The following is a 23,619-nucleotide window of genomic DNA, read 5'->3' on the forward strand; positions in this document are numbered from 1 at the left end:
TTGCAATTTGTGGTGGGTTAGGTGCCAAAATCTCGTAGATTGACTGGACTATATAGAATTACTCACCTCCATCGTTTAATAATTTCAACGATGGCAGAACGGCGTAGCTCACAGGTGTCGAGTCAACACTCCCAGCTACTCTTGAACCATGTCCATGCTGGACTTGCAATGTCGCCATTCTTTTGTATCCGGTAGATAACAAGTATGCTTGATATTCTGGAAAATAATTTGTAGCTGCAGTATTCCAATAGGATGACAACAAATTTTAGATGTTTTGCAAACGAATGTTCGTAAAGACACCAAATAAATGAATTGCTTGTGATTTTTATTAAAATTAGAGAAAATATATCCGATTTGGTTATAGTGTTTCTGTTGTAAGTACGCTTACATATTATATCTGCAACTCTAATCACCTCAAGTTATAGCATTAGACAGTTCAATTTTTATTCCTCTGGACTACTTGACATAACACGTATCATAAACAGCACATACTCATCACGGCAGTCCAGTCCACTAGCGTGCTAAGGGACCGTTCAGTTTTTACGGCCCGGGGGGGGCGGCAAAATCTTGTCGCCAGTGTTCAAAAAAATGATGACCCCCCCTGCATTTTTCGCGAAAAAATGATGACCCCCCTTTGTCAGACAAAAAAATTTGATGACCCCCCCCCCTGAAAAATAACCAAAACCCATATGTCAAATTTACCCGCACAGTTTGGATTTGAACTCCGGTACGCGGCGCACTTTATTCGTGTAGCAGAGATGCCAGTGTACAAACTTCTCAGACCACTCCATGCAACGTCTGTTATTAGGACGACTGTAGGCAATTTTTAACTTCATGGGGCCTTAGTTAGTGACCACTACCTATCGACTTACAGATTGATATATGGTGGGTGCCACATGTGGGGCAGGATGCGCTTACTATTTTCGAAACACCTGACATCACTTCTGTGTCTTCTGGCCAGAGGTCCATATCTCTTTCTTTCATGAATATGACTTTGTTTGTGTACCGTCTATTTACTGTCTGTTCTGTGCTGTTTTGTGTCTATGTTTACAACTATTGTCTTACAAATTTTGACCTATGTTTATTGGATATGGATTGGTATATTATTGCGATTATTTTCCATAGACAACTTATGTCCATGGACATTGTATAAAGTAAACTTTATTGGAGTGGTTCGCCAAGGCAGCCCTCCGGTTAAGAGGGTCATGGGCCATTACGTAAAGTCAACTTTATACTAGTGGGCAACCAAGGTGGCCCACTGGTAAAGAAAGGGTTCGATCATGGCCATTGCATGAAGTAAACTTTACTGAACTGGGCCGCTGAAGGCGTCCGGCTGTTAAGAGGGTCATGGTGTAATCATAAAGTATATTTATTGTATTGGGCCGCCGAAGGCGGCCCGCCGGTAAAGAGGGTCAATCATGGCCATGGCATAAAGTGGACTTTATTGTAGGTATTAGTTTTTTGAAAATGTGGTGACCCCCCCTTTCCTACCAGTGAAAAAGTGATGACCCCCCCCTTCTTGGATTCCAAAATTATGATGACCCCCCTGGATTTTGCCGGCCCCCCCCGGCCGTAAAAACTGAACGGTCCCTAAACATGAATCATTGTACCGACCCTTTTTCAATGAAATTTTGTCGACCATGCTTTACTTATTGATAATGGTTCCTCAAGGATCCCCCACTCAAAATTAAGGCCATGATAATGGAACATGGACGAAGTCGGACGCATTTCCGTTTATCCCACCATATAATATTCAATGGTTTTTTGTCATGTGATATAGGCCTGTTGTCTTCTTTTCGGGAAAGCAAGAAAGGGAGATGAAAATGTATTTCAATCGAATACACTCTCAAGCCTCGGGACTAGAATTATATTATTTTGCAAAGTAAAATTTAGAGTATCCTAAATTTCTCGGCCGTAGCATACTTCATCTTTAAAAAGTTCAAAGAGATATCTTTAACTGGTGTAAATATCCTCTATTGCCAACGTCTGGAGCCATTTCAGGAAATCTTTGAAAGTAATCGCATTGGTGAAAATGCTTTTTCCGTATCATCGTACTGTTGAGATTGGCGCTAAATATTACCCATCCGAGTTTAAATGCCTGAAGGCTTTTTGTTGACTGTCGACGAAGACATCATCGAAGCTGCGTGATGTCTTGGATGACGCCACCCGCGCCACCAAAACAGCCTGTATCGATAGCGCGGGCTGCATAACATGCGAAATATGATGACAGACTAGATTTACCAAAAGTTCGTGACCACATTAATATCAAAACAGAGTTGATTAAAGAACTGTCGCGTTGGTGGTGAGGTGATCGCGAAAGCAATATACTCCGTCAGGCTGTTGCCAAGATCGTAGAGTTAAGGCGATGGACTACAACAGGTACTGCTACGACTACAGTCAGTCTTTGAATGAATGATTTTCTACTTCTGCTGACGGTAAGTTGTTGGTCGCAATGCCGCTCTGCGCCCACTCGCCCCATAGACGTGTATATATGCACGTTTTACGTGCCACGCGTCTATGAAAACGTGCATATACACGTCTATGGGGCGCGCAGGCGCAGATCGGTAGGTTCTGCCGTTTCAGAGGATGCAGAAATTAGGCAATGGAGGCTAACACTCTATTTTTTATCAATCTGTGGGTTATATACGGCTCACAAATAGAAGTCGGTCGTGGCCGTGGTGGATCAGGTTGGTCTGTAGCCTAAAATCCCGGTACCGATGTAAAATCAATGCAAGAAAAACAAGGCACTACCTATGTATTTCTACGAATTTCTACGAAAATTTAGTTACTGCATTGAAGCTATCTAAAGAAATTTACAGACCTCTTGGCATCAACTGTTAAGATTTTATATAAAAGCACTTTGAGTAAGTCAGAAAATTTGCCGTCAAATACATGAAAGGCGAACGGGGGCAACGTGCATTCGCCGCGGTCATATTCTACACGGAGCTCAATCACAGCTAGTCGTGGTAAAGTTTTCGTATTGGTCACGGTAAGGATTAGACACTTGTTACGTTCGGAGTCATTTAGAAAATGTCTGTTTGGCATACTTAATGAAGTAAGACTTTTAGTACTGCCCTCAAGAGTTTATGTACTGTGTTAACATAAATTTCTGAAAATGACGTGTGAAGTTAGTGTTTTGTGTTGCCCTAAACAACATATTTTAACGAGACAGTAGAGTTCCAATATTTAACTCTCGACCTCTTTCCAAAATTACCTTTATACCACATTATTAGTAAGACGTATGTGTTGCGAAATAAACTCAAGTGACAGTGTTCCGTTTGTCAGTAAATAATGAACTGCATGCCATTGGAGGTAAACTTGCAATTTAGACATTGTCTTTGAAATGAATAATACTCACTAATATTTGTATATGACAGATTGATCGTAAGATTGTGTTTACGGATGAAACGGCTTACTTCTGCATTAAACTTTTCAAACACCTCAAACATCATGGCCGTACCCTTGTGGACACCTTTATTCTGAAAGAACAATTACAAAAATTAAACGGCCAGTACAAGAAGCTGTAATTTTAATTTGATGAACTTATTACACATTTTGTGTGTATGTCAGTTACAAGTTATCTTTACTCTATCGATGGCTAATTGAATACCTCCTGATTTGAATTGTCATCACAACGTCCCTACGTACTATATATAAGGGACAAAGTAGCTCTTTTTGTGAGCTTTTATCATGATTTTTTTATATCAACTGTCTTGTGACTATCTTGTTTGACATCTTGAAACATGCTGGAATACTTGTCAGCTGTGCACAAGATTAAACATCCAGTGAAACATTTTCAGCCTGTACCAAAAAATAAAGTTCCGTGCGCAACAGTTAACATGCATGGCTGAACATACATTGTTTACGTAAAGTTTGGACCTCATGCAAGCTTATTTAATGATCGTGTATATTTGCATGAGCAAATATCTATTATACTCACCCAGTGAATATGTCGCCATTTATCCTCGTTTTCTTTATCGAGCAAGTCGTTGACAATTTTCACGAATTCCTATGGATAAGAATTTTATATTTTCATTTTTACTTACTCTACTTATTAATATTATAAACGTATAAATGTATACCGGATAGCACTGATATCTGATAAAATATATGGGGGTCTAGAAGAGAGAATTACTTTGTCATCTATAAATAACAAAACTAGGACAGGGAAAAAAGCAAAGCATTAATTCAGTAGTGTTGACGATTTTTTGTTACGTGGCATCGCATATTGCCTGGTGCCGTTGGCCTGAATTGATGATCAGGGCTTTTAAAGTCCCAATAGCTGCGAATGTGTAATAGATCGATCTCAAAATATCCTGAGTTTTCCCAAGAATTTTCCTTGAATAAGACCCTTTAAAGACTTAAAAAGTGTATAACACTGCCATAAGTGACGAAAGTGGCATGTAAATGCAAATGTTTTAACATCAACTTAGATTTCCCGCCATTAAATCATATGACTGAGAAAATAAAGATTACAACAGCAAAGTGTTGGTTATCGTTTGTTGTGTATTCAAGTTAATGGCATCATGCTTGTTTCTGATATGATCATGATGTGTATGTGCAGAAAATACTGTTTTTGTACTTTTCCGTGGGGTTGCCATTTTATGAGTGCGGCACCCATTTATTATTCACCATGTTAAGACATGTGCATATTGTCTAAATCATCGAGAAGTGATACTACTATACATATCCTTCACTTAGCACATTAATACGAACCTACTTTGCCTTGAAAATAAAATCATGAAAATAATACATAAAATTCGCAGCTTTTGGGGCTTTAAATGTAATTTGCTATTAGGTTAAGAACTTCCTCCAGGGTATCAATGGTCAGAAACTTATTTGATCTACTCATAAAAGCTAGGTACAATGATTGCTTAATTTCCGATGTATGAGTAACCGCAATGACTAATGGAGGGATAGCAAACTTGTTAGTCTAGCTACACCCTGTGAGTTCAAGGTCATGTAGCAATGTATACTCACAAAAGAGAAATCGATCTTGCTCTTGAGACTTCCTTCTAACGTGAGTGGGTTTTTCAGAAGAATCTTGTCAAGAATGCTGGTCACTTTCAGGAGATCCCCTCCTTTTAAAGTCGTGTTGTCAATGGAAATAGCATTTGCAGTTTTGTTGACAATTTTTTCTGCTTGTTCACTGGTATTTATATTGTTGATCTATGAAGCATATTAAAAAATAACCTAATTTAAAAGAGATTTCCATCTTTTATTCCTTTAATGTCAGTAGTTGAACTAACAGATATTTGTTTGCGGTATTTTGTACTAAAAATCAGTGTTAAAACCTAGCGAATCAAGTAATTGGCGCAAAAGGGCTAATTTCATAATTCTGGTCGTATTTTCATGGCAGCATTTTTAATAGACAATGATTAAAGTTTCAGACCGAAGGATTTAGCATTTTTTTAAATTGAAGATAATTTAGCAGTTAACTTCTAAATTCAGCAGTTAAAGTCTCAAAAATCTATCGTACCTCCTTCTCTATGTCATAATACGTCTTGTGGGTACAAAATGTGGTGTCTGGGGCCATCCATTGTCCAAGTACACTGCAATTACGCATGGCGATTCCTGTGCCAAAAGAGTTAAGTGTCATTCAATCACACAAAGTAAAATATGCGATATGGATCCGTTGTTCATACCTTGAACAAACGAACAAACGAAAGTTAAGAAACTATCAGAATGATGCCGAGGTACGAGAAAACGAAACAGTGTTATGTAATTACTCTTTCAGCACCCTATTCTTTCGAATCTTTTATTTACTAAAAAAAGCAAATTCTTACATCATTTACGTTTCAGCAGCATCAGTATTCTTTGTAAATAAAACAGATGATTTAAATCTTGTTCTTTGTGACAGTAAACATGGTGAACTACTTCGCTTCATATGATCAGAAAATAAATGTTTGCAGAGGGAAAGCATCAAGCTAAATGCACTGAGATGAACAGCTTCCGCTTTACAGGCATAAAGGTAAGTTTAAACAATTAACCTTTTGTGAACTAAGCAAAGGTCAAGAGTACATTGTATTCTTTAAACCTAATACTGATGTGCTGCTTTGTAATTTATGTGTCAACAATATGAAGACATTGTCATACATAACAAAACCAAGCTAAAGATGACCAATCCAAGCCCTTCTCGGCTGAATACTAATCATTCTACTAAACAGATGTATTTTACCGACGTGTGTAATACCTCTATGACATAGGCAGTCTTAAAGACAACTGAACAAGCCAACAACAAGTGGCTGCTCGTTGAAATTATCTTATTTAAAATACTGACTCTGCTATTTAGCGTTCTCCGGATTCTCTTGCTTGAATCAAAATAAGGTATAATCTTAAACGTACCGTGCGAGTCAGGGCGACAAGTATGCTGCGCAGTACAAGTTGCACCCGTCTCAGGCCAAGTCACGTCGTTATCAGGATCATACTCCGAAGAGCAATATGAATTCTCTGCACCTTGTAAGAAAAGATCTTTTTCAATAACCGAAAAAGTAATCATTGACGTCAATGCAGTGACGAGTAATCTATTTTTGATACGTGCTCTTACACTTGTTATCCGAACGGCTTTCGTTCCTACTGCGCGTCGATTATTTCAAAATTATTTTAAATATTTGTGAGGATCCAGAAAAAATCGCTGGGGTTAAAAATCACCCAAGATAAAAAGAAATCGTCAGGGGTGAATAAAAACGGAGAGGGTACTGTGGTAGATAGAGAAAAAAATCGCCGGGGTTAATAACAAAGGGGATACATCTAGAAAAAAATCTGGGGTATTGAAAAAACGAAAGGAGTGGGGGGGGGGGGTTTAACATCCAGAAATAAATCATTGATGTAAAAAAGGGGGGGGGGGGTTCTATTGTAGTGGTAGATCAAAGTCAGAAAAGTAGTTTTTCGTGTGCGGTCCCAATTGGGACCGCAAGTCGCCTGTTTGGCTACCGAGATTAGTAGGGCTGTTATGGTGGGAGCCGCATAACGCCGGAAACACACAGCGTCGTACGCAGGGCTATACTCACACGCTCAATTTCGGAGAACTTCGAATGGCTGTAACTTTATCAAATCGAGTTCGATTTGCATGCGACTTGCATCGATCGAATCGCACTTATAGCAACTTTCAAAAAAACATTGTTCGGTACGAAATCCGATATAACTGTAGTTGGTGAGGTACATTAAATAGGTCATAGGTCATCCAGGGTCATGCAAAAATATGCAAAAACATTGGGCCGATAACTAGTGATATCTAACCAAAACGAAACCATGTAGCCTCTAGAGTCCCTGAGATACATTGAAATAGGTCAAATCTGTTCCAAGGTCACCAAAAATCTGTGGAAAAATTTATTTCATATTCTCAAATATCTAACAGTAACGAAACCTTTGGCTCCTGTAGTTGCAAAAATATGTTGAAGTAGGTCAAAGGTCATCAAACATCATCAAAAAACTTTTTAAATAATTATATATAACATCATCAATATCCAACAGAAACAAAACCTCCAAAAACCTAGCTGAGATACATTGAAATAGGTCAAGGTAAAAGGTCATCTAAAGTCGTCCAAAAACTTTGGATAAATGTTTTGCCCTATGCTAACGTATAACTATTGGAACGAAAGATCTTGCCTGTAGTTGCTGAGATTCGTTGAAGTAGGTCAAAAGTTATGCAAGGTCTCACAAAAATAATTTGTTCGATAGACACCAATATCTAACGAATGAAACCTCATGTCCTGTACTTTCTGGGACACATCGAAATAGTATAACAGTCGTCCAAGGCCATACAAATTATATAAAATGTTTTGTTACATAGACACCAATATTTAACAGAAACGAAATATCTAGCCCCTGTAGTTGCTTAGATACATTTAAGTAGGCCAGAAGCCATCTAAGGCCATCCAAACAGTTTGGAAAACATTTGGTCCGACACTTACCAATCAATAGTTAGAAAATAGTTGAAATGTATGGCCTCTGCATTTGCTTAAAATCGCTGATGTGGGTGAAAGGTCATCCCTGCTAATCCAAAACAAAACCTCTAGCTTTATTGATCAGAATACAATTACAATATATGCATGTTATGAAGATAGTACAACTTGCACACGTCAGTTGTCATGAAAATACAAATTAAATACCTTAAAATTTTTCCTCTCAAAAGTGACGTTTGATGACCTTGAAGTTATGTATTAAACGACACGGTAATGTGGTTCAAAAACCCTCCTAAAAGTCTTTTTCACACTAGTTTTAATTTCGTGCAAGTAAGGTGAATTTTGCATGATCGATTCGGTATAGAAATGAAAACAGTCACTTATAAATCTTCTTTCTTAAAAGAAGTAGATAAAGTGCCTTGGAATTTTGAGTTTGTAATCAAGTAGTATGGCCTATAAGTTTAAAAGTTTGTTATTGGTCAAGTTTTATGCAAATTAGGCAGAATAGACTACCTTGCTACAGATAATAGCCAGGTCACATTACCTACAACCTTTGTAGGGCAAGGTGCACGAGTTGTCATGAGACCCATAAGCCCAGCAAATCAAAAAGGTTGCACGTATTCAGAGCTAGCTTAACAAACACGTCCCGCAGAAGAAACAGACAAAAGAAGCGTCCCGCAGAAGAAAAGACAAAAGAAGAACACTAGAAAGTACAAAAGAGGGTGGAAGCCCGCACAGTGCTTTTAAATGAGGTCATTAATGTGAATAATGAAATATGACGGTTTTTATCTATTATCCAACTCGAAAATTTACTTGTATTTGCAAATATGGAAAAGTCTGTAATTGGCGTGCATGAATTGGTATGGAAGTGAAAAATGACACGAACATCTATTACTTACACACATCTTATATATCTTTGATTTTAGGTACTAGATCTAAGGAAAGGCTACTATTACAGAGGCTGCAAGTGACAATTTTCGAATCATCCACTACATTGCTTATAAATCAACAGAACACATATTCAATGTTCCTCCGAGCAACAAGTGTTATGTTGCATTATAAATGAAGGATGGGGATATTTGTCCTGGGTTAGGTGAATTTTAGAGAAACTAGAAAAATGTACTTACCACTACATTCCGTCGTTAAAACTTCTGGAATGCAGCCATGGTTACCATCCCTTTTATAATCGGGTATACATCTGCAGCCGTATCCGCCATCGTCGTTATTGAAGCAAACTTCATTTCTGTTCTCAAAGTCACAGTTATCAGTTTCCTCTGCGCATTCGTCGATATCTAAGGCAGAGAAAATTATGAACTGACCAGGCTTTGTGCATATATCTTGTATGTCATAAAACTGAGTCCAGCATACCAATTAATATTGAGCATCAGACACCTTTTACACTTTCAATAATTTGTAATAACAGTACAAAAGTTATTGCCATATTTAAGTCCAGTTGTATTTGATTTGTGAGAAAATAGAAAATGTTTGAAGATGCTCAACAAACCATTTGTCTGGCTAAATGTTTTTGATGATATTAATACAATCAGACAAATCTGTGAACGAACATTCCACGAATTTATATCTTGACTATCCGACTGACAAATTCACCACATCTACAACTTCTAACCCTATAATTTTAGACATGGGGCTAAATGTTACACAACAGGTCGCAATTAATCTTACAATACAATTTTAAGGAACAATGCACCTTTAGGACAGATCTTTGGATTCTCAAACGTTTCTCATTCTTTTCTTATCTGCTACTTGTGGGGTGGGGTTAATTCTAAAGCTCTTGGTGTGAGAAAAACATTTACCGTTTTTGGTTTTTCGAAAATTTTATTCGTGTCCATAGAGTTAACACAGGGATAGCGGCCATTTTGAATTTCAAATATTGGTAAATCTTTGGTAATTGGTTTCTCCAGTTTCACTAGAGTGAATATGAAGTAAAAAACCTCTGCAATAGGTACAGCTAAATCAAGCCCATTGCGTCACCGAACCGTGTTCAAATTTTCAAAGATCATTGCCTACATCCCATTCACTATTCATTTTAGCCTCATAAACATGCGTTCTCAATTCCACATCTACTATTACGGCATAATACTCTACGCGAAACAGTTTCCATTTTTGTCTAACCATGCTCCAGTCATACAAGACCAGTTGAACCGCATTCCCATCCTTCTTTTAATTTGCAAGGGTTTTTGTTCACTCCCTTTTTGTACTACAACAATACTGTAGACGTTCAACGAAATCCTGGATTCAAGATCAACACTGCAAATCGAATATAATAGCAGAGAGTATGCGGGATCCTGTCCAAGTTTATTAAGGTAGAACGCGCCTCGGGGACAGATATTCGGACTCTAAAACCTTTTGAATTTTTTTCTGATCTTCTGCTTGTGGGGGTTCATTTTAAAGCTCTGATGTAAGAAATCTTTTCACCGTCTTAGTTTTTCGAAATTCGAAATTGTTGTTCCTCTACAGAGTTAACAAGGGATGGTGGCCATTTTGAATTTCAAATATCGGTACATCTTGGATTATTTGTTTCTCTAGTACCAACATTTGCATGGTGACCCCCAATTTTTATTCTTGATTTTGAAAGAGAGTGGTTGAAAGATTGCTCAAGGAAAGTTTGAGCAAAGTTTAAGTCTTTGACTTTCGAGGCGCGAACTACCTTAAATCAGACGCGTATCTTAGGGAAGTGAAATATTGCATGTAGATTCTACTGTAATGCTACCCTAAAACACTGCAGTAGTTGTATCTGACCAACCTATGCAATCGGGGATTTCGTGGTTAAATGTTCCATTATTGCAGATCAATGTAACATTGGCTGTAGGTCTGAATCCGTCCTCACAAGTAATGAAACCCGAATCGTTGTGTAACATGTACAGGATTGGTTCAGTATACTCCTCGACAGGTGGTTCAAACACAAGGCAAGGACCTGTAATGAAGTTAACTTTCTTTTTATTTTTCTAACTCGATATATTCGGTGACGAACATGTCATTTTACATGAAACTATGATCTTTGTCTCTATTTCATTCGGAAGCAAGACTATAGCTTGTTGATAATCTGGGAAGGCAGACTTGGGTAACAGCCGTAAAAATGTGGGGTTTTTTCACATGCACTTAGTTATGTTAGATTTTCAGTAGGAATAGGAAATAATGATATGCTTTTTAATATCCTAGGAACCAGAATCCGGGACACACTTAAACAACAGTGGAGAGTAACTTTTCAGGGAAATCAAAATCAACATTATGCACATATTGACAATATAAGAATTTATTAGAACCACAACTTATGAAATGCAACGACAAGTTTATATTCGCATTTGCATGTTTTCGGCGTTAAACTATGCCGCTGACCATTAAAGGAGGGCGACACGTCATCGACTCCACACAGACAATTACACGATTTGTGAGCAAGGTGTTAATGATGAATACCATTTCCTTCTAATATGCTCATATTTTGATTTTATAAAAACTCTGTTACCACAGGAAGTTATTGTGAAATCAAACTTTCATAAGTTTGAGACACTGTGTACAGAAAATCCAACAATCCTGCTGCATCTTGGTCACTTTGTAGCGTTTACACTTAGAGCAACAGTCATTGATATGACAAGGCATCTACCTGCCATTGACCGTTAGGATAGCTTTGTCTTCCAAACTTCTTTCACAGAGGTTGATTTTTCTCTCTGTTATCCCTTTTTGAGATTTTTATCTGTGCATAAGCTTATGTATCACTTTGTCTCACTATAGTCAGTCCGGTCATTTCCAAATTTGGCAGCGCTATACCATAATATGTTTTGCCTATCATTAGCCAATCAGGGCCAGCGCGCCATCAGTAAAAATTGTATTTCCTGGCAACCTCCATACGTACGCCAGAGTGTGTTGAACTCTACCTTGCTATAAACTCCTCCGCGGCACATTCACATAACTTTTTCGTGTAGTGTCGTAGATCCGTATAAAAGATGTTGTCAGTTGTGAAAAGGGGTTTTGCCAAGACACTTTGCATTTCACATTTCATTGGAATACAGGATGTCGTTTGTGAAATAACAATTAATCGGCCCTATTTTGTCATAATCGACCCTTTTACGTCTGCGTGGACAACCACAGCTTAGGTATCATTTTAAAGCTCTGACATCGCTCTTACTTCTGGCAAAATGTCATACGCGTACCTACACTAATAACCTTTAAAATGACGAACATTTATCAAATGATTCACGCACGGCATTTGAGAGATATCCGTAAACTGCCGGTAGAAATGATTCGTAAATATCTCGACTAGTTTTTCCATTACCGGACTCGTTGGTTTCTATGATCTTGTGCAGAACACATGGATCATGTTGACAGTCGAAACTTATCGAACTTTATAAGACAGAGCTTAAGGATGTACGATCGGAAAATATAAGCGTACTGCGCCGATTTCCGCGCAGAAATGTATCCATAGTAACCACGCGCGCATAGTGACGTTCCGAACGTTTTTGCGTTGTACAAAATGTCGTCTGCAGGTAAAAGAAAATCGCGTCGAGAAAACGTTCAACGTGCGTACACGCTTGAAGGTACGAGAATTCAGCAAAGAGATAAAAAAATGCAACATGACCGTAGCCTGTACAGCTATTAAAGTCAATGGTGTGACGTCTGATTCGCTATACAAGAGCAGGTCGTGGTTATAATTCCAATGATAGTGTTGCTAGTAGACCTACAGGAGAATGGAAGAATGGCCATCGCATTGTCGATTTGAGTGAACTAGCCGAAAATCTTGACACGTGTGTTAGTTGCGGGCTTGCCTTTACGATTGTCATCGTGTATTGGAGAAACGCCAAGTTCACGGCCTCGGCTCCTGGCTCCACGTAGTGTGTGACAACTTAGCCTACTTAGCCTGCAGCGAAGTCAACCTAATCCCCACCGATAAGCGTCACGGCAATAAATATTACGTGATTTTTTGTATGCTGTATTAATATATAGAAGAACCTAAAAGTATTTGCTTTGTTCTGTCATTTCCCTCTCATTAAAGTTTACAGGTAGGCTTGAATCATGACCATGCCTGGACAAGGCCACTGCAGGTAGCCACTGCAGGTCAGCAGCATTTGAAGAGCGCCCCCGCGCGACGAACCCGGGAGAGCATGGTTTATCGCCAGAACCTGTAAATCCTAGTCAGATTTTGCAAAATTGTGAAAAATCGAGCTCGGTGACCTACTAAACAAAATGTGGTTTTGAAAAATTCACAAAAAGAGCTATTATTTGGCAAAGTTTGAGAAAATTGACATTAGTAGAAACTATGAATAATTAATAAATTACCCTCTCCCATTCCTAAAATTTGGGGCATATTTGTTGCAATTTTGGTTAAAAAATAAATATGATGACTTTTTAACTCAATTTTAATGTAAGTAAAATCTTCAAAGTAGCTTAGGTTTATAATTTCTTTATTCTTTTACAGTGTAAACGTGAAAAATGCAATCATGATATAAATATGAAAATGATGACCTGTTTTATTGAATTTTAGTGATTTTGTGAAAAACCGTGAATTTTTAATGTCATTTTGTAAAAAAACAAGCGCGGTGACCCCATGTTTTTTTCCCAGTTTTTGACTATTCACATATGTAGGTATTCAAAAATCCCCATTTGAAAAAATTGACATTACTTTTACTTTTTCCGATCGTACATCCTTAATAAAAAGCGGCCGAAAACTGCCGATCGCGATCTCTGTTGACGGGTGATTTGTGACCCTGTCGTGACCTCTACTTTATTAATGCCGTAATCTGGTCGATGATTGGCTTGTAGTCGGAATATATTATCATAACGAATCGCCAATTTTGGAAATGACCCGGGCTGATAATTATCCGTACTCACGCTTGCACGTATATTCTCATATCACATGGATATTATTTATACCACTTGTATATTGTACATGATCTATGCACCCCTTTATTGAAAGAAGGAGAATTTTGCACCGTCTGACTTCACAAAGTCTGCAATATTTGCTGTTTGCTCTCTGTAACACATAAGGGCCAATATTCGAAAGCTTGAGATCATTTCAATCGTGCTAAGTGATATAAAAGAGCGCTCTCTATTCTCCTTTATACGATAGATTTAATTATTTGGGGTGATTTCAACTCACTACAAAGGGAAAATTCTAATTTGGTTTAGTGTCTTTTGAAAAATGCAAACGAGTACCAAACACATGATGCCATCCAGAGTAATACTAAATCGATAAAAAATATGATTTTAAAAATTATTTTCTTTTTGGTATTTCTGTCATAGTCAGTTACATGATGAACTAGATAGCGTTATGCTCATTAAAGAAATGCCTGGACGATCTTTCAAGATCACTGTGGATGCCAAATTACGAAAGTTCCTGTACAGGCTAATAATAAAGATTTTAACGTTACTGCGTTTGGTATAAAAAGAGCTGTGTCTAATGCTTTAAAAGTTTCATATCTCATGCGCGGGATATTAAGATTGTGTTCACTTGTGATGAACTGCATGCAGCATATCTTCGGCGTTCTGTTGAAGAGTGGATATTTAGTATCAGACAGGCAAATAAATGGCTTGCATTGTATAATTGAAGAATCCTTTAAATTATTTTGATATTCTTTTTGGCCTTGAATATATCTTTAGATGTAAGAGTTGGGATACTTTTCGTCACATTTCGTAGTTTAAAATATACCTTAAAACATAAGTCTATTCAACGGTAACTTAACAAAGCATATTTGCAAGTAAAAGTCTTTGTTAACATTTTTTATGTTGCTGCGATGGTAGATGCGCTCGTTAAATTCAGAAGAGAGGTTTGACAGAAACTAACGGTAAATAACGACATCAAGGGAACAGTGGTGGATTTCATTGTCATCTTTATCCTTGAATACGTAGTTGACGGATGTTGAACGACTGAAGCTGTCCCCTGGCTTGGACGATGAAATCACACTTATGCCATCAAGCATTGACACATTCGGGGCTGTCCAAAATACGGGCATTTGGTGGTCGGGAGGAATTAATCTTGCCTCTATACTCTCAGGACACAGTTCACCGAGGGGTTTCTCTGAATATATTAAGTAAAAACTTTATATGGAAAATGTAATTCAAATTCCTTTCACTGCCTCGGCAAAAATTCTATACCTTATCTGCTGCTATCGTGCCATAAGACGTTTCGATCAAACACATTCAACAGGTGAACTATGTATACTTTAGACAACTATGTTTGTAACTTCTAACTGAATGATGGCAGAGATCTGACAGTAAACAACGCAGCATACTCAGAACACAACAAAGACTTAAATCACTTCTTCACGTTGTTGCTGAGAATGTTATTACTGATTCGTACTGATTCGCACATTCTGTAATAAAGCTGAACTATATAATTCACGAGCTTTTAACGATACTGTCAATCTCCTAAATACATAAATTATGTCACAGTAATACATAAAGTGTTTACTCAACGGTGCTCATCAAACATTTTACAAAAACATACATTAATATAACTACCTACCTTCCACTATGATGTAAAAGCTACAAGTAGCGTCATTGTTTGCTTTATCCGTGAATGTACATAGTACCTCTTTATTACCTATTCCACCGCTGTACTCTGGAGGTATGCAGTTATCAAGTATATCACCTTGCTTGTCCACATTATCCCTTACAATGATGGTGCTGTAATTGCTTATCGTAACTATTTCACCCGGAAAAGCTGATGTTGTGATATTACCACAAGTGACCTCTGGTGCTTCAGCATCTGCAAACCACAATTATTAAGTGTTATTACATTCCCGTCACGGGTGAATACCAACTTTAAACGCTGTCACATATTATCTAAGCACGTCTTTTACTAATTTGCAGATCTCAAATACAAAGTACGGCATGTTACGAACGACAAAGTCTTCTGATTTCTGTGCCTCAACGTGTTCATTACCAAAACCGATTTTTTCTTTTTTGTCCAATTCATTATTTATGCCAAATAAAAAATGACACAAAAAGACAAAGAAGCAGTGAGTAAAATGTAGTACCATTAGAAAACACAAAATGATGAGAATACTGCTATTTAACCCTTTGGGAGCCAAAGACAGTTTTTGTCACCTTTATAAAAAATATACCCTGTCGATTTTTTTCAGATTTGCCAAAAGTTTGATTAAAATCGTAGCCAATCAAATGTGATGTCTGTTTGGTCTAAAATTATCAAAATATATATAGAAGAATTCATTGAAATTGGTAAAATGTTGCACTAAAATTTATGGAGGAATAATAACAGCGCTCAAAGGGTTAATGTGAGTTTTACTCACTGCCAGTTCGGTTCGTTCCGTTTTTTATCCCGCGCCCGGTCAGGTGTGTTACCTTGTAAATTTTCACTACTTTATAATGAAGAGACACGTTGTTCTTTCTGTTATGTGTCCTTTAGAGAGCATGTTGTAAACTTCATGATTTTTAGGAAAGAATTTTCTATGATTTCAACAGACGATCTGTTCATCGCTTAGTTCCAGCAGTTGATCTGTGCTTTGGAACCTTTTATTTTATAAGACTTCTACAACATAGACTTGGCTAGGTTTGAATTTTGATGATTGTAGTTCTCTGCAAGACCATGATTTTGTATTGGACGCGATCCTTTTCTTAGTATCATGCCATATATTTACGTCGTATTGTATACTATGAAGATTAAGGGATGCTGGTCATCTCTTGTATATGGATGGCCATTCTACGAACTAAAATGAATGCTAATAATAAAGTCTTTTTTGTTCAGGCTCTTCAAATAGTGCATTAAATTAGATCACTGATTAAATGATAATAATACAGCTGTTCTGTAACTGTATGATAGAATGAAAAACACGTCATTATTCGTAAAAACTGATTCTTGCTATGATCTTAAATATATTTGAGCCAAAGAAATACCGATTTCCGTTGGATAACATCACTTAAGTTGCAAATGAAATATAATTACAATTTCAAACGAAGAGTGTTGCCTATCTGACTCCTGGCATAATCAAACAATATTGTGGCTTGGCCTTTAATGCTCATGGAAAAACATTGTTACCCACGTCAGCAGAGTAACCAGTCACTCGTGAATTACAAGCATTATTTCTCTTGCTCAAGTCAGTGACAAATGTGCATTAAAGCACAAGATTCGTCAAATCCCGACGAGACTTCGTAAAATGAGCTGTCCCGGTTTTTTATACCTATTAATTTCGTGACGTAAGAGCTGGATAGCTATCACATGCTTTTAAATCGTTCAGCTTAGTAATATGTCGACTATCTAATGGCCATCAAGTTCAGAACTGCATCGTACCCCGGGTTTTGTCAACTTTAAACACCCCTAAATCTCATATCTCCAAATAAGATCACCTTGCCAGGTTCTTACGTCTTTATTGTAAATCACTTTTCGAATGTCATGGATTAACGAACTATACTGTCGACCTTCTCAATTTGGTGTACTCATGGCAGAAATTTGCACACAAATATGAACGGCAGAAAGCAACTACTGAATAGTTGGCACATGGGCTGCAAACATCTAACCGCCAAATTTTTAGGTTGACAGGCATGAAGATCCTATATTTTACTGTGATATTAGAAAGCAACTAATCAATCTTAAGACAATTATGTCTTTATAATTGTCTCTGAAAAAATTAGAACTACAAGCAGCCTACAACAAACAAAGTTTATTCCTTCAATTTACTCTGTTTTTCTCTGTTTTGATATTTATATGCACACAGGCTTGCAGTAAATCTAAGCAAAGACTTGAAAGCTTCGTTACCTAAACTTGACAACAATTTATCAATCAACCAAACTTCTGGTCAAATATGAGTCAATTTTAACACCGCAAACATCGGATGGCTTTACATGATACCACACCATAGCTGGCCCCTCTCCAAAAGGAAATTCAGTAAACACCAAACTTAAAACAAAGGAACTCAAATTAAATCGAGCGATGATAAAAAGAGGAAGAGATCAAACTGAGATTTCCAAACTTATGTTTAGGTGAATCAGAAAAAGTTATTACCATGGTAATATAGGCAAGGTCAATGCACATTACAATTCAATGATGTATCGCAATGAAGCCTTCTATCATGCCAACACAACATCCACTATATCGTATCAATAGCAAAAGCTGTCCTCGCTTCACTTCTACATCACCAAAAAATAAGAACAAACTAACCTTATACTTTCCTCACAAGCTTAAAAAGGAAATATTTCAATGGCCTAAACAAATCTCTCTTGATGGAAATATGAAACAAAGCCCTGAAGATGAGAAAATGTAAATCTCTTTTGCAGTTCGTTTGCCAATCCACGTCACAAGGAACTGGAAATATGTACATTAACAAACTTATGCGAAATGTTTGTGTAGAACTGACCGACTGATAAACAAGAGAAACTACGCAAGTGTTTACACCTTTAATAAACAGATATAAAAATGAATTATTCAATGGCGATAATGGTGTAGATTGTGCTACATTTTATTCCCGATTAATACTATCTACATTATTTTTATTTTTGTCATTACGTTTATTGGTATTGTGTTATTACGATTGTATTTGACGTTTTTAGTACATGTATGGTTCATATTTATATATTACAATTACAATTGTGAACGATAATGGCCTAATTTGATTATGATTATGATTGGCGTTACATTAATGGTGGTTATTACATTTATGGATGTTAAATACATCCGCTTGTCTAGCTGCCTGTGTAATATTACGTTGTTGTGTTACTCATTCGCATATTTTCGCAGCGTTACAAAGAATTTGAAAGTATATTGCTTGTCACTGTAATTGAATAGTTTCTGTTGTAATTGGCTTTCATGCTTGAAGTGAAAGACGGTCTGACATTAAAACTTTAAGTACAGCATATTGGTGACGACGAGAAGGTCACAAATACCTAAAATGAAGAAAGAATAATCGGAATTCGGGTCTTAAACGTAAATGGAACACTATTTCTAACATACCTGCATAAACTTCAACTTCACAAAATCTCAATGGATATAATTCTTGTTCCTGCTCAATGCTGATGTATCGGGCAAACGTCGGGATACAAGGAAATACGAGTACGTCTTGTGATGTATCGTTTAGTGATACTTGGTTTCCACATGCCGGGTTTACTCCAAATTCCGTCGAATTTCCGGCCCGTACGGTTGCATTATACATCTTCAGTGACGGTTTATCTGCATAGAGATAATATATCGTATCAATTAACTCATCGTCTCGGCGAAGATAATTTTGCAATCGTCTGGAAACGTTTTGTCGACATATCCTGTTATAGATTAATAACACAGAAAATGACCGAGTTAAATTTATGAGATACCGACCATGTGCGAGAGGGTTAAGCCCTGGAAAGATAACGATCGTAGGGAAAGGAAAGAATAATATTGTCCCTCAACCCTTTTATCTGGACGTGATTTTAATCAAATGAGCTTTGATTCACAACAAATGCCGATACCAAGCTTGAACTCACACACCAGAATTTCTAGGCAGTGGGTTGGAGGGGGTCTACGTACACCCCCAGGATAACGAACCTGTAATTTTGAGAAGCCTTGAGATCCCTAGAATACGAAATGGAATTTTAACAAAACAAATATAGGGATATAGGGATAGCTGTTATGGTCATGTTTTGAAGGGTACCACAAAATCACGATTTTGTGAACCACATGCATTTTCGTCAAATCTGTCTTCTAATAAGTCATCTGCTGAGCTTATTTTTTTATATAACCTCACTTGTTTGCTATCATTAGAAAGGAAATTAATTGCTCTTTAAGATGGCATATTGTAATATGCAATATCTTCTACAATTTTAAAAAATATGACCAAAACTAACCCCATACCCCAAAGTTTAACATCGCAAATGACGGTAAATCTCAAATTCTACCAATTTTAGCTAGACATAATAATAAAAATACAATGCTTTGTATGAAATCTGTTTTATCTGGTACCTAACTTGTTAGGTATCATAAGAAAGATAATTAACTAATATTTGAAATGGCATAATGTAATATGCAATATCTTGTATATTTTTCATAAAATATGACCAAAACTTACCCCATACCCCAAAATTTACATCGAAAATTACTGTTATAGCACAGGGCCTCACAAGTGGCTATTTAAGTCAATATTACAGCGTTTTTCTTTCTTTTTCAATGTTACAAATAAACCAGCTGAAGAGCACAACACTTGTGTAGCTGTCTTTTGTTTAGCTTGTATTGGCATGTATAGTGCGCCCTCAATGGGGAATGTGATCATATGTAAATACGACCTTTAGTTTCGTGACCTCTAGCCAATTCCTCTAGCCATGCCTACTGGCCATGCGTACAGACGTCGCTGTGTTTACTGTACTAATATAGTACAGTAAGCATAGCGAGGACAGGAAGTAGGCATGCATGGCTAGAGGTCACGGAACAAAAGTAGCATTTACATATGATCACATTCCCCATTGAGGGCGCACTATACATGCCAATACAAGCTTTTTATGAAATCTGTTTTTGTTACAAAAGTATGTCACAAATATGAAATTAACTTTTAACAGGAATATAATATGATTTAGTAGCCATTTGGATCATATTTGGAAGGGTACCCTGGTATCATGGCTAATTTGCTAAAACACATACACTTGCTACATATGAGTTCCCCCTCCCAAAAACGATCAAAATGGCTACTAAATCAGATAACGAATCAGATTTAATACAAGAATTGCCTTTAGTATTATGTGTAGCATAACAATGGTAGAATTTAAGATTAGCCGTAATTTGCGATTTGAACTTTGGTGTATGGGGTAGAGTTTGACCCTATTTCATGAAACTATGAAGACATTGCATATTACAATATGTCATCTTAAAGAGGAATAAATCGTTGCTACTAATGATACCCCACAAGCCAGGTTATGTATAAGTTAGGCCAAGTAGATGACTGACAAGAAGACTGGTTCAACAAAAAATGCTCGTAAGTCGCAAATTCGTTACTTTACAGTACCCTTCAAAACATGACTGTAACAGCTATTGCATCTCAATAGTTTATCTGTTAAAAGTCTATATCATATTTGTGACACGTTCGAGTAGCTGATGAAACAGATTTCATACAAAGCATTGCAATTTGTATAATGTCTAGGTGAAAATACTGTAATTTGTAGAGCAGCAAAACGTGGTCTACTCTATCTAAAGCTTTGCTGAAATCTGTACAGATACCATCAAGTTGTTGCTTACTTTCTATTGCACCAATAGCCTTTTTACACAAGAGCAGCAAGATTGGTTGTGCAAGAGCGCTGTCGAACAAATGTATGCTATTTTGTTGTGATAACTGGACTAACATGAGTATAAATAAATATTATCATAGATTAGCCTTTCAAACAATTTTGCTATTGTTTGAAGCAGCGAGACTGGCCTATAATTAGTGACCTATTCCCTCCTTTAAGACTTGTGTATTTTTTCAATGTAAATTTTGGGGTACGGGGTAAGTTGTGGTCATATTTTATGAAAATTATACAAAATATTGCATAATACATTATGCCATTTTAAAGAATAGCTAATTAATTTTGTAACGATACCTAACAAGTTATATTATATTCAATAACAAGCTCAGCAGATGACTAATAAATATGACTGTTACAGCTGTAGAGAACCAATATTGTTTCTGTTAAAAGGCTATATTATATTTTGACATGTCCCCGTACCAAATAAAACAGATTTCATACCAAGCATAGCATTTTTTATTATGTCTAGCTAAACATTGGTAGAATTTGAGATTTTCTGTTATTTGAGATGTAAAACTTTGGCGTATGGGGTAAGTTGTGGTCATATTTCATGTAAATTGTGGAAGATATTGCATATTACAATATTCCAGCTTAAAAAGCAATAAATTGCCTTTCTAATGATAGCAAACAAGTGAGGTTATGTTAAAAAATAAGCTCAGCAGATGACTTACAAGAAGACAGATTTGTCTAATATGCATGTGGGTCGCAAAATCGTGATTTCCCTTTAAAACATGACCATAACAGCTATTGCATCCCTATATTTTTCTGTTAAAATTCCTTTCCGTATTCTAGGGCTCTCAAGGCTTCTGAAAATACAGGTTTGTTATCCTGTGGCGGGGGAGGGGTTGGGGATGCACGTAGACCCCTCTAGCCGACGGACTATTCTACATTCATGATACAATCACAGGGGCTCATAAGTGGCTATTTAAGTCAATATTACAGAGTTTTTCTTTCTTTTTAAATGTTACAAATGGCAGCTGAAGAGCACAACAGTTGTGTAGCTGTCTTTTGTGTAGCTTGTATTGGCATGTATAGTGCGCCCTCAATGGGGAATGTGATCATATGTAAATACGACCTTTAGTTCCGTGACCTCTAGCCAATTCCTCTGGCCATGCCTACTGGCCATGCGTACAGACGTCGCTGTGTTTACTGGGAAATTAGTACAGTAAGCATAGCGAGGGCAGGGCAGGAAATAGGCATGGCTAGAGGTCACGGAACTAAAGGTCACATTTACTTTCTTTAATCACTTTATTGCATAACAACACACTTCGGAAAGTGCAGTATACCGGTAGCAAGAACAAAACTAAACATTGCATAAAACATTGTTGTCTATGTTTTTACCTGCAGCTGCTGGGGAAACATACGAGGACGCACTATACATGCTAATACAAGCTACACAAAGACAGCTACACAAGTGTTGTGCTCTTCAGCTGGTTCATTTGTAACATTGAAAAGAAAGAAAAACGCTTAAATAGCCATTTATGAACCCCTGTGATACAATGCCTTTAGAAAGCGAGTATTTCTTAACAAAACGTGTTTTAGAAGACTTGCCGATGGAAATGGTAGAGTCTGTCTAGGTAACGTGTCCCACAGAATGATTTAATAACATCAATGATTCTAGGAAAGACACGCAATCACATATCATAAAGTTATATCTCACAGTGAGAGCGGATCGAAGTACTATCTTCGATAAAAATTATCGTCAGCATTATACCTCTTACAGTCCTTACGTTGTGCTGCTTTACGCCACACTTAGGTGCAGTTTTGTCGGTAAATATAATCCTATATATAAAATCAATATTTTAAGGAAAGCCTACTCTCAATGCGAAACAAACTTTCATTTTATTGTCATTAATTGCACTGCACGAACAATGGCCCCTATTTCCACGAGCTCTTACTATACCTTGCTACACTTCGCATGAGTTTTCTTTACTTTTTGGATGCATAATACTATTTTCAACATTTGCGGTGCTAATGCAATTTGTAAAAGGGTGGCTAATATCATGTCTGGCTTTCAGTTCAACCACAGAGTAACATAGACAGAGTCGCAACACTTGCATGCCTTTTGTTCCATGGTCGTCTCGGTAGACTATTGGCTTTTCATATTAAAATGAGCTCCAAAGGTGTTAAACTTTTTGGAGGCTTTGTTTTGTGGTTGATAATTACACGAGATTATGCGAAAAATACGACGAGATGGCATCGTACTGCCAGTCGCGTAGCAACCATAGTTACTTTGTGAGCTCTCAGGCCAGAAACACTGCTTCACGCCAATCAAAACATAACACGGCAGCAGTTCATAAACATGTCCTTCCTTGACGCACGTGTAAAAGAGGGTACGACTGACCGTAAACCATTGAGTAAAGCCAGACAGTATCGATAAAGACTTTCAAATTGGTTCAAACACACTCATTATGTATTCATAAAATATGAGAGGAATTTTTAAAACGGTAAAACTCATTTTCCTGAAGCTCAACACACTCCCGTTTTCGCCAGCACGTCAATTGTG

At 37.2% G+C, this 23,619-nt stretch overlaps 1 protein-coding gene across 1 annotated transcript in view; it reads right to left on the reverse strand.

The window, feature by feature from the left end:
- LOC139144478 (adhesion G protein-coupled receptor L4-like) overlaps nucleotides 1-23,619 on the reverse strand; it is an 83,766-nt gene that overhangs the window by 13,171 nt on the left and 46,976 nt on the right. Inside the window, exons 4-13 of the mRNA XM_070715177.1 lie at nucleotides 19,314-19,416; nucleotides 18,823-19,038; nucleotides 15,382-15,624; nucleotides 14,701-14,934; nucleotides 9,032-9,196; nucleotides 5,480-5,574; nucleotides 4,981-5,169; nucleotides 3,941-4,009; nucleotides 3,359-3,479; nucleotides 67-216 (exon numbers count right to left, since the gene is read on the reverse strand). Of these exons, the coding sequence (XP_070571278.1) occupies nucleotides 67-216; nucleotides 3,359-3,479; nucleotides 3,941-4,009; nucleotides 4,981-5,169; nucleotides 5,480-5,574; nucleotides 9,032-9,196; nucleotides 14,701-14,934; nucleotides 15,382-15,624; nucleotides 18,823-19,038; nucleotides 19,314-19,416 (1,585 nt within the window). The remainder of the gene's footprint in view (nucleotides 1-66; nucleotides 217-3,358; nucleotides 3,480-3,940; nucleotides 4,010-4,980; nucleotides 5,170-5,479; nucleotides 5,575-9,031; nucleotides 9,197-14,700; nucleotides 14,935-15,381; nucleotides 15,625-18,822; nucleotides 19,039-19,313; nucleotides 19,417-23,619) is intronic.

Source organism: Ptychodera flava, chromosome 11, assembly GCF_041260155.1.
Source record: "Ptychodera flava strain L36383 chromosome 11, AS_Pfla_20210202, whole genome shotgun sequence".
NCBI lineage: Eukaryota > Metazoa > Hemichordata > Enteropneusta > Ptychoderidae > Ptychodera > Ptychodera flava.